Source organism: Mya arenaria, chromosome 10 (assembly GCF_026914265.1).
Source record: "Mya arenaria isolate MELC-2E11 chromosome 10, ASM2691426v1".
Classification (NCBI taxonomy): domain Eukaryota; kingdom Metazoa; phylum Mollusca; class Bivalvia; order Myida; family Myidae; genus Mya; species Mya arenaria.
The window spans coordinates 53,468,633-53,483,237 of NC_069131.1; the positions used below are offsets into that span (position 1 = coordinate 53,468,633).

The 14,605-nt window shown below is 34.2% G+C and overlaps 1 protein-coding gene across 1 annotated transcript; it reads left to right on the plus strand.

The window, feature by feature from the left end:
- The first annotated feature begins 4,686 nt into the window (after positions 1–4,686).
- On the plus strand, positions 4,687–14,457 carry LOC128206904 (perlucin-like protein). The gene is made up of 8 exons (XM_052909637.1): positions 4,687–4,789; positions 5,129–5,284; positions 5,781–5,816; positions 6,226–6,326; positions 8,711–8,798; positions 10,701–10,802; positions 11,732–11,858; positions 14,304–14,457. The coding sequence occupies exons 1-8, from the start codon at positions 4,783–4,785 to the stop codon at positions 14,332–14,334; spliced, it is 648 nt and encodes a 215-aa protein (XP_052765597.1). The 5' UTR covers positions 4,687–4,782; the 3' UTR covers positions 14,335–14,457.
- The last annotated feature ends 148 nt before the right edge of the window (positions 14,458–14,605 follow it).

Genomic DNA, 14,605 nt, shown 5'->3' on the forward strand with positions numbered 1-14,605 from the left:
ACAGAAAATGTCTAGAAATTATCTATTTTTCATACATTCGCCCAATTCTTGAATATGCTGATACAGTGTGGGACATGAAATGAAAAAAATGAACTTCAAAAGATTCAAAATGAGGCCGGTAGAACCGTCTGTGGGGCTACAAAGCTAGTATCTATTACCGTTCTTCACAAGGAACTGAGCTGGCCTACTCTTTCAGAAAGACGACTCAATCACAAACTATGTCTCTTCTATAAAATGGACAACGGCCTTGTATCTGAGTATTTATCATCCCTTACACCCCAAACTGTTGGTTCTCATAATTATCCACTACGCAATGCATCTAATACAAGAACGGTTATGTCACGTACTAGTTCTTACTTTTCCTCTTTCCTTCCTTCTTCTGTACGTGCATGGAATGAACTTTCTCGGGATGTGCGGGACATCCCTTCTATTGCTTCTTTCAAGAGATCTATTTCAAATCAATCTTCAGTCTGCCCTCCATACTATTACAACGGTAGCCGTCGCTTGCAGGTACTCCACGCTCGACTGCGTACTAGTTGTAGTGCCCTTAACTATCACCTCTTTTGCAAAAACATGATAATTTCCGGTCGGTGGAATTACCGAAATCCCGAAAACCCCCGTAAATACCGAAAATCCCTTCCATTTTCTGATAATTGCTGCTCTATGCGAATGTGGTGAAGTTGAAAGTAGCACTCACTTCTTCCTGCATTGTCCCTTGTATACGGATATTCGACAAACCTTAATTCGTGATATGTCTAGAATCACACGTGTTGACATTGATATCACGGTGATCCCACCCTTAACAACGAGAGCAACTCAAAAATCTTCAGTTTTGTTCATAACTTCTTACAAAACTCGAAACGCTTCTGATTATGCTATATTCCCAGACTTGACCCTTTCTACCAAACGGTACAGGTACCCAACTATCATCAATCTAACTATCATCAAACTTACATATATTCTCGCTCTGTCTACTTTTGTTTTCATCCATGCTCTCTTCTTTTCTTTTTGTTACCGAAATTATCATTTTTATACCCTATTTCAAACGCTTTCTTTCGATCTCTTAAGATAATATTCTGCATGTTTTCATTATACATATATACATGTAATTAAAATTGTCTAACCTTCTCATTACTCTGCATAACGTGTTACTTAATTCTCACGGAGAGAAACTTTATAAGCTATGCTTTCGTTTCAATCCGATTCAATATATTAATGCAAATACTTAAATTATATTAAACGTGTATTATATGTATATATAGATATATAGATATGTTGAATAAAATATGTTTAAACCAGAACAGCTGGATATTTAACCACATCTTATACGATAAGAAGTTATACTATACAAATATACGTGGAGAAACCCAGTTGTACCTTCATACTCCACCAAATACCATCTTGTTTAAAGGATCAAAGGTCAAGGCCAATCAAAACCTTAACTAGATACAAACAACGTCACAAGACAATCATCATATAAGATCAACAGTTTTCATGGTTCCAAAGTTCCCCTATGCATGCTTATATGCGTCCAAGGCCTTTAATTAAACATTGCGTCACGAACGGTTGCCATATATTGAAAAATTAAAGTTTTTCTAGGTGTATCCTTTATATTTTCTATAACAATTTGAAAACATCGTCTTTCTGAATCTTGCAAGTGGCATAATATGAATAGTTCCTACTTCCTTTCAATTATGATATGTAGGTAATTTGGCCATTTTTATCATATGATTGAGTTTATTTTAAAAGCAAACACTAGGCGCTATAAGACTTCAATGTACCCTTTAAATAAAACCTTGGTAACTTTTCCGTGTAGTTTTCATCGTATTATTGTAGGCAAAACGCGATTTTGATGTATGAAAATGCAATGGTTAATGTTATACACACGAGCTAAAATATTCTGAAAGGTCAATTTTAACGAGTTATAACTCTGCTACATGATAACAATAACGGCATTGACAACAGAACAGAACAGAACAGAAAATTTATTGTTAACTTGAACATATACAGTTCATCGTTGTTACAATAACATAACACATGGCATGGCAATAGTTGATAAATGCGAGAGTGCATTATACATATATACATATATGAACTAACAATGATTTCAACATGTTAAAAGTTAAGCATTATTATTCAAAGCAGTGATGTCCCAAACTGATAACTAGTAGGTTTTTATGTGAGCAATACTTTCATGATTTTATAAACATTGTTCACGAACGTTACGGACAACTGTTAAATATACGTTAGTTAATGTATTTTACCTAATATTCCGCACAAATCATCATAGTTAAGTTGATTTGTTAGATGATACAATATACTCTAGAGATCTATAATGATAAAATGTAATTTAGTATATAAGAGTATATAAATACGTTTTAAATTCGCAATAAATCGTTCTTAAAAAGCACAGTCGGAGAATTATCCCATTTCCTAGCTGTAGAAGTCGCGGGGTCAAGTAGGCTCTTGTTTGGATCATCCGCGGTCTTAATCGTACGCGCGATACCAGTGTTAGAAATCATACCTTCTTAAACCATACATGATACGGCCACAACATTGCATTTGGGGAAGTTTCGTTAAAGAGCTTAAGTCGTTATCGTTACACAAATCATTCTCATTTAAATAAGATTCTCAATACTCTGTTCACGACATTACGCTATGGTGCGGTATGTACACACCGTCATGAATGTAATGAGCTAAACTTCACGTGTTGGTAACAAAGATTAACATTGTTCTGAAAGCTTCCAGTTAAATTGAATAATGTAAGCGGTTTATCATAACGTTTATTTAATGGTAAACGCGTGGTAAATGTGTCAATATACTAGCGAGAGTGGAGTGAAAGTGTTTTAAGGGAGAAAGTGTTGTCGTTGTAAAGTTGTACAACGGTTATATTTTAAGACCTACCTTGGGTACTTCCTCATTGCCTCATAATGACACCAGTGCTCTTAGGGAAGTTTTGGTGAAGGACTCTAGTTGTAACACCAGTCAATCTTATTTCAATCAGATCCCCAATGCTCGGTTCACGACGTTACGATATGTTAACGCTTTGCTACGCTATGGCTATTGCGCTATTATTTTCACAAATGGCAAACACATTGCATAATTTCCTCAACTTTTGTTTAACTTTTATTCTGACTAAGGTTCAATTCACACAAATATGTATTAATATGATGAAGATATGCAACTAAGAGTGTTTTTTGTTGATACCAATCTAGTTTCATTTTTGGTTTCAATGGTTTTGGCAGTTTGGAAACCTGTTTGGAAAGTTTTGCTTGAAGTAACAAATGCATGGTTATGTGTACAGCTTCAACAACATGATGGTGTTTCTGCATATAGCCGTCATATCTAAACTTCTTCAAAACAATGATATCGCAAATGGTCGTTCGCCTGTTTTAACGAAAATTTGTTTCAACACACTTGTAGGATCATTGTCCGCCATCTTGTTTTTAAACGTTAGCTGATTTTCGATGGAACGAACCGACAAAACCGTCTTCACCTTGAAATCTTAATTATTTATGCATTTATACACTTCACTTGCAATCAATTCAAACTTACACATCTCAAATACACGTTAAAACACATCAATTACTATTACTTAAAAATCTACTTTCTATACTTCTACTTGTAACGTTTCTTCCCTAGCTAGCTCGGACACGCTACCTTAAATTAAACTACAAATCTATTCTCGGACTGTTTAGTCCCAAAAATTAATGACATTAGTAATATATACACGTGATTAACAATGATTGCTTACGGAAACAAATGACTGGAAATAATTATTATGGTTCAAGAATCAATGTTCAATTATCCTAAAACCAAGAACGCACAAACAGAAACACAACAACACCTATGCTATAACTTCGACAGGACCAGCATACAAAACGCTTATAAACCAATCTCACAATATATCAGTGAAACCCGCAGTCCTAATTGTATAGCGTACGGGGAATCAAACCAGTGACCCTGTTCCGTCTGTATCGCAATCGCGTACTAAGAGGCCAAAAAGAAACCCCACGGATGTCCGAACCTGGAAACTAGCAGCTGTAGCACAATGCTTCACTTTCATTCTCCTAGTCCCCAACAGTTCAGAACCCGCCCTAAACAGTACAAAAAAAAACTTCAAAGCTTCCCTATATATTAACGTGATGTTCTCACATCGTCGTTGAGACACGAACTAACCATTTCTATGCATTTCGCTGCTTATATACCCTAACATCACCTGACCAAAATGGACTGATCCATTTTAACAAACCCTATGGGCGAAACCATTATATATAACTTATATCACAGAGTAGGGGTGTCAAGTTTATCAATCTTAAGAAAAAGTTGAAAACCATGAAGAATATATTTTCTTTCGTATCAATTTATATAAAAATGATTTACTAGCTAAACATAAACATTTAATACTAAAACCATAACATTAGTATTAAATACACGAAATCATCCTAAAGAAGTAATAGCGATAAAGCGAAAATCAAATACTCTATAAATTTCACTTAAACATAAATGTTTTTTTTCGGGCTCCGAACTACATGATTCCATGAACATTACATACTGTCGTATTTGCACACATCCGAGGTTAATGTCGATGAAAAATGGCCGAGGAGTTCCGAATGCTTCACAATCGAGGTTAAAATAAATTAAACTTATCACTGAGAGTTACCAACTGTATATAGTCCAAGATTACACCAACAATGTAATGAATACCAGATAAGAAATACTGTCTTTATATAAGCATTTTGATATTAATTCGTACAAAGAAAGGCCACGGTGTCTGACAAAATGAGAGGTAAATTTCGTTTATTTCAGCTATTTTTTATAAACGGCGTTCGTCATGTGTCGCATTGGTTTTATTATAAATTATGGCGTACGCTTTGAAGTCATTCTATATAATTACATTCGCCATGCTAGATCTTATGGTGAAGCGAGAATTGATTCGGTAGTATGTTGAAAAATGCCGATACATAAATAACGAGGTAATGAATTTTATAACTACCGATTGTAATGAATACTGTTTATATATGTATAATATCATTGCGATATTCACTAGTTCAATGAGTCTTAAACAAGCACTCGTTTTTTTCAAAACATGTTGTTCCAGACAGAAAATTAAAGGCTTTCCTTTCAGCATGTTTACTATTTGTGGTGGTGGTATGCCTGCACGTGGCTACATGCTCCGAGCCGTGCGTGGATCTCGATGAGGAAGGATGCCGTCACAATCCCCACATCTGTGAAGACATCATTCTCGCAAAGGCCGCATGTCCAGCTATGTGCGAATTATGCCGTGAGAATTGTTTTCTCATATTATATTTTGTTGTCGTTTCACACCATCTACGAATTTCCTTTGACTTTCCCGTTCGCATGTATTTCGAAGCAAATGTGTTATAATTAATCGAGCGAAAACGTTAAGATTGAGCTTGTTTGTGAAAACATAGCCAATGATACAAAATCATTTTTGAAAAGCATTGGACAAAAAAAAATGTCCATAAAAATTGTTGATGAACAAGATAATTTTTATGCACTGTAAGCAAAAATTCTAACGTGTGTGCTAAGTGTAAACGTAAGCCTGTGCGAGTACACAATCAGTGAAGACTCTTAACATCATTTTTATTTTGAAATGAGGTCATGAATTTGTTGTAAATGCATACACCGGAGGAAGCAAAATGTCAAAACTGTGATAATTTTTATCGTATTTTGTTTCACAAGTGTCATCGAAAAACATTTTTTCACTAGTGGCGAAGTCACTAACTAAAGTATAAACGCAAAACGTTTTCTTTCAGCAAATGATCTGCACACGACGACAGCTGCCACGAATGGTAAACATTTTTTAACACTTTTAGAAACAACCTTATGTATATTATTCCAATTCTTATTATGGACTGTATTTGATTACTTAATTACAACGGTATATGGCTACCATGAACCAAAACAAAATGTATGCAACTTGTAGAAGTTGATCATAGGTTATCTTTGGCCTACTTTGCTAATTGAAATTCTATGATTGATATGTTTTTAATGAAACGATTGATATTTGAGTGTTACATTTAACGAATTTAATTTTTGTTCACGAGTCATTATATTCCATTCATAGTTAATCGTTTGCTATCCAGCCAATCCTCGCACAGAGTAACGTGACGTCACATTTTTGTATTTGTCGTTGAATGTCTTACAAATAAACTTTAACCTATACGTTTATCATATATAGTAATGTCCATGCTTCTTCAGCGCCATCGGCCAAATTATCCACCTGTCCGAACAACTGGGAGCTCTTCCAAGGCTCCTGCTATTATTTTAAACCTGACTTCATGGAGTTCAACGATTCAGAGGTATTTACGTGGAGTTATTCGTTTCATTGAATATTATTTTTGCGATAATGGAAATCCAAGTTTGTAATTATTATAATAATAACCTTATTGGTAAAACTGTGACATACGTTTCGTACAAACTTCATGCAGCGTTAGTTTTCCTTTCTGACATCCAGATTGTATCACATGATTATGGAAACTATTCAAAGTTTCGATGTTAAAGGAAAACCTTAACGTTATAAGAAGGGGGAACGACAATTTTATGGATAAGCTGTATTTCACCTGTCAGTGATTCAACAAGATAGCAGCCCCTCATAGATGAGGTATTATCAGATATATTTGTGTTAATCCATGGCTATACTTCATTGCCAGCTTTATGCAGGGATCATTTTCATAAAACACGCCTTACTGATTCCATTCAGACCATTGGGCAGATGTTTTTACAGTCCAATCAAAACACTTGGATTCAAATCTAAAAATTAAGTTAAATTTTAGGCTGTTATTGAATAGAGCCCAAGGGGCTCAGTTTGTACGCTCGAGTTTAATTTGCGTTCACTGTTTCAGTTAATAAAAAGGACAGATTCTCACAGAAATTTGCCCTTAAAAAAACTTGTACTTTTTACTTGATTTAAATAATATATTTTTTATTAAGTTTATTAAATGCGCACACTATAGGTCAATGCAAACCTCTTAATTGTATGCATTTTAATTGATAACTCATTCAAGACTTAAATGATTAAGAAAAGCATATGATATTGGAACAGGTTAAAAAATTAACCTTTCTAAATAATTTAACCTGTTGTGTACACCGTTAAAGTGACTGTACACCAGATTGGCACTAAAAAGTTTTTTTTTCTGTAATGAATTTCAGGACAATTATCTAATATAATGTATTACGCTTTGATATCATAATTGTGTAAAAGTACCAAAATGTAAAAAATAAATTGTGTCGAAGACCGGGTTCGAACCCGTGTCGCCAAAATTGAAGTCCAGCGTCGTATCCACTGAGCTACGACGGCTTACTCTAATTGGGTGACATAATTAAGCTATGGACATACCTCGGTAATATCACGTGATAACACCGACTAGCCAATCACGCATAAGGAATGAATTCTACCTGGTAGACATACCCACTAATCTTTTTTAATGGAAAAATACATATTAACTGCTAAACTTAAATAAATTGTAAACTATGTGGTACTTCAGTTAGTAAGTTTCAATGCCTTGTACACATTGATGCCAAGTTTATGTCAGTTTTCGACAATTTTCTTTTTTTTCGCTATTTTATTATACGGAGTACAGCCCCTTTAAAAATTAACGAGAGATAAGGAAAATCAAACTGTATTGTAGCGAGCTTTGCAAAACTAAAGACTTAAAAGTTATGATATACATGTAGATATTGATGAAACAATTATCGAGTACAATCGTTAAATCATCGCTGCCAATGCTATGTCGGCCACAACCAATAGTGGTTGTCCAAAATCGATGTCGCTAATGTTTCTTCCGGTGACTACGTATGTTTTTTGTTGTTTTTTTGAAGTCGAGTAATTGTATTTTTTTCTTTCCGGTAAGATCTCGCTAAGTTCTTTTTTAAAAAGGAAGGTCAAACTCTTACACAATTGCGGTAAATGTAATCACTTCTGCTTAAAAACCTTACAAACTCTCCCATAATTACAAATTGTTTTAAATTTGTTATATATTTATTAAAACCTTCTTCAATAGCCTGTCTCTATGATGTAGTGGGTCCTGTCTTATCTGCAAATACCAGGGATCCCGGCTCGATGCATTTTGTTTTTGAAACCTTTTTTGGTATCGTTTGTAATTAACTAATATACTTTTTTGTAAAAGCTTAATGAAAATAAGATATTCGAATAAAATGTTCAATATAACAGATTATTGAGTTTTAACCTGGTTTACAGTTATTCAATTTGCTTTTACATGGATACAATGCTAAGATAACTTACTTGATGCGGTGTGCATCATTTTGCAATTGATGTTCAATTATTAAATTTGTGTTGTGTTATTTTTTTAGTTAAGTTGTTAAAGACAAAAAAGGTTATGGAAATTTACTTAATGTTGCAAAAAGTATCACACGAACTGATTCAATGCTTAACCATTTAAACGAGCATGATGATACTATATATAAAAATGTATTTCTTACTGGTGTTATGAACTTTTGATTATTGTCCGATAGTAAATCGAAATGCTTGGTCCGATTCGATTCGGCTATCGATAGCAAATGGAGTCCGATTTTCAAACACTACATGTAGATTATAAGTATCAATATATTTGCAGATACTAATTATTTCAGACCAATTTTATAATGTGTACATATTTGTTTATATTATAAAAAAAGACTTCATATTCAAATCAATAGTCATGTCCGTCTGTTTGTTTCATTTCAGCTTTTCTGTAACCTAAACAATGGCCACCTCGTCCATATCGACAACGCAGCTGAACAAGCCTTCGTCACAAATAGGATACTTAATATAAGTGAGGATATTTTTTTTACTACTTTGTGTGTGTTTAGTGTCCTATGTCTATACAACGGTGTGCACCTCTTAGTTTCCCATTTCCTGAATCGCCGGTAGCACTAGTTTAATCAAGGTTGCCGGGTAAATCCAATTTGACTGTCAGGAGGAGGGGGTTTACCTTATATTCAGATCTTCTATTCAAAGAATAAGGAGGGTATATACTACTCGCCCCGGTGACGGCGTCTGCGTCGGCGCCCGGTTAAAGTTTAAGGGCAAGTTCTCATTTTCACTTGTCACTTTCCAACTAACCTTGATTCAATTATCCTTATACTTCACACAGTTGTTTAGGACCATTCTACATAACTCCATATTATACTAAATACAAATTATGGCCCCTGATTGACTTAGGAGGTTATGTTAAAGATTTAGGGCACATTGTGCCCGGTTAAAGTTGTAGGGCAAGGTAGGATTTTCGTTAATTACTTCTATACCCTTCATTCTCGCAGTTAGTATCAGCCATTCCATAAATAGGTTAATGTAACTCCATATTATTCTAGATACAAATTATGGCCCTTGATCAATTTAAAAAGTTTGGTTAAAATATTTGGGCAACTTTGGGTTTAAACTCAGATCTCAAATACTGTTCATTCAATGGCCTGCATACATTTACATAGTATCAATCACACATTTAGGTAACATAACTCCATGTACAAATTATGGCCGTTAGTTATTGCTTTTGAAAGGCACATGTTTTTATATTTTATACCAGGTTTTCACAAAGTTAAACGTGGTGATTAGAATGGCGTCCGTCGTTGTTTGGGCGCTCGGCGGTAGAACGGCGTCAAACTTACAAATGGTATCGAATAAGTTTGGTTAGGTGTAACATACAGTGACCAAACTTTGTAAATAGGGAAAGTTATGGAGACCTTTCATGTGATTCCGCTCGGGGTCCCTAGGGAAAGGCCAAGGTAACTGTAACGAAAATAGATAACCATTTGGTTCTGAATAACTTTAGATAGGGTTGACACTTTGTGGTCAAACTTGTTATGTAGGAATTCCCTAGTCTTTAATTTCACCTTTTTATTGCTTTTGACTGGCTCATTTCATCATTATTGTTTTGTTTTTACTTCTAAGACAAAGGGGCATACAGTCGAATGCGCTGTCCCACGGCAGCTCTTATCCCATTGGTTAGCTAGATATAATATAAAACTCATGGTGGCAAATAACTGCCGTAAGGTAACCTGTTAACGTTCGCGAATTGTTTCGCATTATCCACTTACTTTTCGCGATAATTATATAGCTATCTAGTTAACTAGATAAGATTCGTGTTACCAGTTACCTATAAATGCATTCCAGATTCAGCGCTAACAGGTTTTCTAGTTATGATTAGCGAATTCCACATAGTAAGTAACATAATAACTGGTTAACTAGATAAGATTCGTGTTAACACTTACTAAGTAAAACTCGCAAATCATAAGTAGATGTAAGTAGTTGTATAAATATATTTGATACAGGTTTATGCTTAGGTGGAGCGTACGTGTGATACTCTCAAAGAGCCCTATGCCTACATAACTCAGCGTATCATGCAGACGTGAACAATAAATAGAGGTCCAATATAGAAACATATCTGGATGGTTGAGGCTCAGTCAAAACCAGGATAGTTTTGACGTCAGCGTGCTGCCGACAAAAGCTACTATTACGATTAAATATACAGATATGGGGGGGCGATTATATATCCAGTGGTGTTGATCATACTCTGTTGCTTCTGGAACGATCATATTTGTAAATGTTATGTCTTAAAGTATCTTCTTATTACATCGTTAAGTACAAGTGTTATAAATACTTTTTAGATCAATTATGTTTATGTTCCGAATACCTTTGGATAATGTTTTCTAAAGTTGTTACATCATTTCCACCATAGACCGCAATCAAAGCTGGTGGATCGGTCTCAGAGATACGGAGGTAGAAGGAGTGTACCGATGGGTAGATACAGATGAAGTACTGGCACCGCCGATGTTCATAGGTACTGTGACATGTTCAATGCATTATTTGATTTTATGTTCAACTTTAACCTACGTTCCCAAGCCATCATCAATCAGCCAGTAATAATAAATTATCGTAAGTAAATGTTTGATAATTATTTGCTAGTATTTAAAATAATAAATCGTTACTATTTTATTGACATATCACATGAGATTCTTTTGTACAAATCCTTTAACTGTGAAACTTTTACTATTTTTGGTTTCAAGGGACTAGCTCATGTCCTGGCACCAGTCTCTTTTCCGGTATTGCAACGGGGAGCACATGTTTTATACCTCTTTTACTCTTTGATACCAAAATCCAGAACAATACAATTCACCAAACGCCCGCAAGGGCTCATACACAAACATAAGGATAACTTTACCTTGCAGCCTTTTGTTGAAAAGCGTCAAAACGAGCTAGCAGGAGCCAATAATACATCACTTTACATAGTTAAAAATAGTTTTACAAAAAGATGAGCGAGTCTCTTTAAGAGGGTGATTAAGTGGTGTAGATGTCCGCCTTATCGAAAGTTGGGCACAAAAACGGTCATGATTGGCAGCATTTTCACAGACTAACAGTTTTGACAACATTTTTTTGTCTTTAAATGTACCAATCTGTGCGTAAATATCTGGAAACTAGAGATAAAAGACTTGTGGCAACGTATCAGATCGCAGTTTTTAAAATTTATGTTCGAAAACTGAAGTTTTGAGGCTAAAAGCGTTACTACCGCTTTAAGAAAAATGAGTTTTTCGGCATAAAACATCAATTTTCGAACGTATATATGAAAAACTGCGATCTGATTTTTTGTCAGGAGACCTTAATCACGGACACTCAGGCATTTACGCAAACATTGGCTCATTCAAAGTCAACTATAAAAAAATGTCAAAACGGTCAAACTGTGAGAGTTCAGCTATAACGAAACTTTTCCAGACTGGGAACCGACACAGCCTCTTGATGCTTACAATATCGAAGATTGTGTAGGGCTGTGGTGGGCTAGGTCTATGCTTTGGAATGACATGTCGTGCAAAAATAAGTTCCCTTCAATTTGTGAACTAAGGTAAAGTTAAGATCCCTGCTATGTGTTCGTAATTGTATAGTAAAGATCCCTGCTATGTGTTCGTAATTGTATAGTAAAGATCCCTACTATGTGTGAAACTTTGTTTAATAAAGATCTTGCTATATGTTAACTGTTACTGGTATATGTTCGCTATTGTCTGGTAAAGATTCCTGTTATTTGTTAAACGTTGTAAAGTAAAGATCCCTGCTATTTGTTTACCGTTGTATAGTAAAGATCCCTGCACTATTTGTTAAACGTTGTAACGTAAATATCGCTGCTATTTGTTTACCGTTGTATAGTAAAGATTCCTATTATTTGTCAAACGTTGTAGAGTAAAGATCCCTGCTATTTGTTAAACGTTGTAAAGATCCCTGCTATTTGTTAAACGTTGTAAAGTAAAGATCCCTGCTATTTGTTAAACGTTGTAACGTAAATATCCCTGCTATTTGTTTACCGTTGTATAGTAAAGATCCCTGTTATTTGTCAAACGTTGTAAAGTAAAGATCCCTGCTATTTGTTAAACGTTGTAAAGTAAAGATCCCTGCTATTTGTTAAACGTTGTAACGTAAATATCCCTGCTATTTGTTTACCGTTGTAAAGTAAAGATTCCTGTTATTTGTCAAACGTTGTAAAGTAAAGATCCCTGCTATTTGTTAAACGTTGTAAAGTAAAGATCCCTGCTATTTGTTAAACGTTGTAAAGTAAAGATCCCTGCTATTTGTTAAGCGTGTTGTAACGTAAATATCCCTGCTATTTGTTTACCGTTGTAAAGTAAAGATTCCTGTTATTTGTCAAACGTTGTAAAGTAAAGATCCCTGCTATTTGTTAAACGTTGTAAAGTAAAGATCCCTGCTATTTGTTAAACGTTGTAAAGTAAAGATCCCTGCTATTTGTCAAACGTTGTAAAGTAAAGATTCCTGCTATTTGTTAAACGTTGTAAAGTAAAGATCCCTGCTATTTGTTAAACGTTGTAAAGTAAAGATCCCTGCTATATGTTAAAAGTTGTAAAGTAAAGATCGCTGCTATATGTTAAACATTGTTTAATAGAGAACTTGCTATATGTTCACTGTTGTATAAATAAGATTCCTGCTATATGTTCACTGTTGTTTAGTCAGTTTCCTGCTATATGTAAACTATTGTAGCGTAATGATTCCTGCTATATGTTAACTGTTGCATAGTAAAGATTCCTGCCATATGTTCACTGTTGTATAGTAAAGATTCCTGTGATATGTTCACTGTTGTATAGTAAAAATTCCTGCTGCTATATGTTCGCTGTTGTATAGTAAAGATTCCTGCTATATGTTCGCTGTTGTATAGTAAAGATTCCTTCTTTATGTTCGCTGTTGTATAGTAAAGATTCCTGCTATATGTTCGCTGTTATATAGTTAAGATTCCTGCTATATGTTCACTGTTTTATAGTGAATAATCCTGCTATATGTTCGCTGTTGTATAGTAAATAATCCAGTTATATGTTCGCTATTGTATAGTAAATAAACCTGCTATATGTTCACTGTTGTATAGTAAATAATCCTGTTATATGTTCGCTATTGTATAGTAAATAATCCTGCTATATGTTCACTGTTGTATAGTAAATAATCCTGTTATAGGTTCGGTATTGTATAGTAAATAATCCTGTTATATGTTCGGTATTGTATAGTAAATAATCCTGTTATATGTTCGGTATTGTATAGTAAATAATCCTGTTATATGTTCGGTATTGTATAGTAAATAATCCTGTTATATGTTCGCTATTGTATAGTAAATAATCCTGCTATATGTTCACTGTTGTTTAGTAAATAATCCTGTTATATGTTCCCTGTTGTATAGTAAATAATCCTGTTATATGTTCCCTGTTGTATAGTAAATAATCCTGTTATATGTTCCCTGTTGTATAGTAAATAATCCTGTTATATGTTCACTGTTGTATGGTAAATAATCCTGTTATATGTTCACTGTTGTATAGTAAATAATCCTGCTAATATGTTCACTGTTGTATATTAAATAATCCTGTTATAAGTTCACTGAAGTAACGATTCCTGTGATATGTTCACTATTGTATTGTTAAGATTGCTGTTATATGTTAAATGTTGTCCCTTCGTCTCTTTTGACATCCGGTATTTTTTTGTGTCTGAATAAATTTTATAAAGTATGTTTTGACACCAGATATAAGTAAGTGTGATTCTAAGCACTATTTGAATAGACAATAAGTATAATTTCATCATAATGTTATGAGCTAAATTTGATCTTAACTGCATATTTTTAAACATAACACTTCCATCCAATTGGTTCAAAAATGCTTTAAACCATTATGGCACTCAAAAGATTTACTTAAAATATATTATTTATATTATTTATCAATTGAAACACAACCATTGATGTACATTGATTTAATTTATTATGTTTAAAGTATAACAATAACATTTTTTTCAATTGATTTATACTTAGTGTTGGTCAGCTGGCTGTGGTCATTGGATAGCCTTGTTATGGTGATTCAACCTCGTCTGGTTTTGACAGTAAAAGGACACGTCTTCTGTTGCAGTTTTGTTTTGTTTTTATGCTAGATAGCATGACCTAACACAGAATAAAACGATTGTGTTTGTTTCATTGTATGATTTTCAGAAGAGATGGGAAATTAAGGTCAGCCTACTAATAGATTAGTAGTTTAACAGTAAAAACTTCATGGTAAAGCCCTATGGCTGTATTCATAAGCATCTTAAGTCATTTCCTAACTTAAGTCGATTTCAGAG

What these genes read in the sequence shown, in the direction of transcription:
- LOC128206904 (XM_052909637.1), top strand. An exon ending in AAATAGGATACTTAATATAA is followed by an intron (nt 8,799 to 10,700) that starts GTGAGGATATTT and finishes TTTCCACCATAG; the next exon opens with ACCGCAATCAAAGCTGGTGG. An exon ending in GGCACCGCCGATGTTCATAG is followed by an intron (nt 10,803 to 11,731) that starts GTACTGTGACAT and finishes AAACTTTTCCAG; the next exon opens with ACTGGGAACCGACACAGCCT.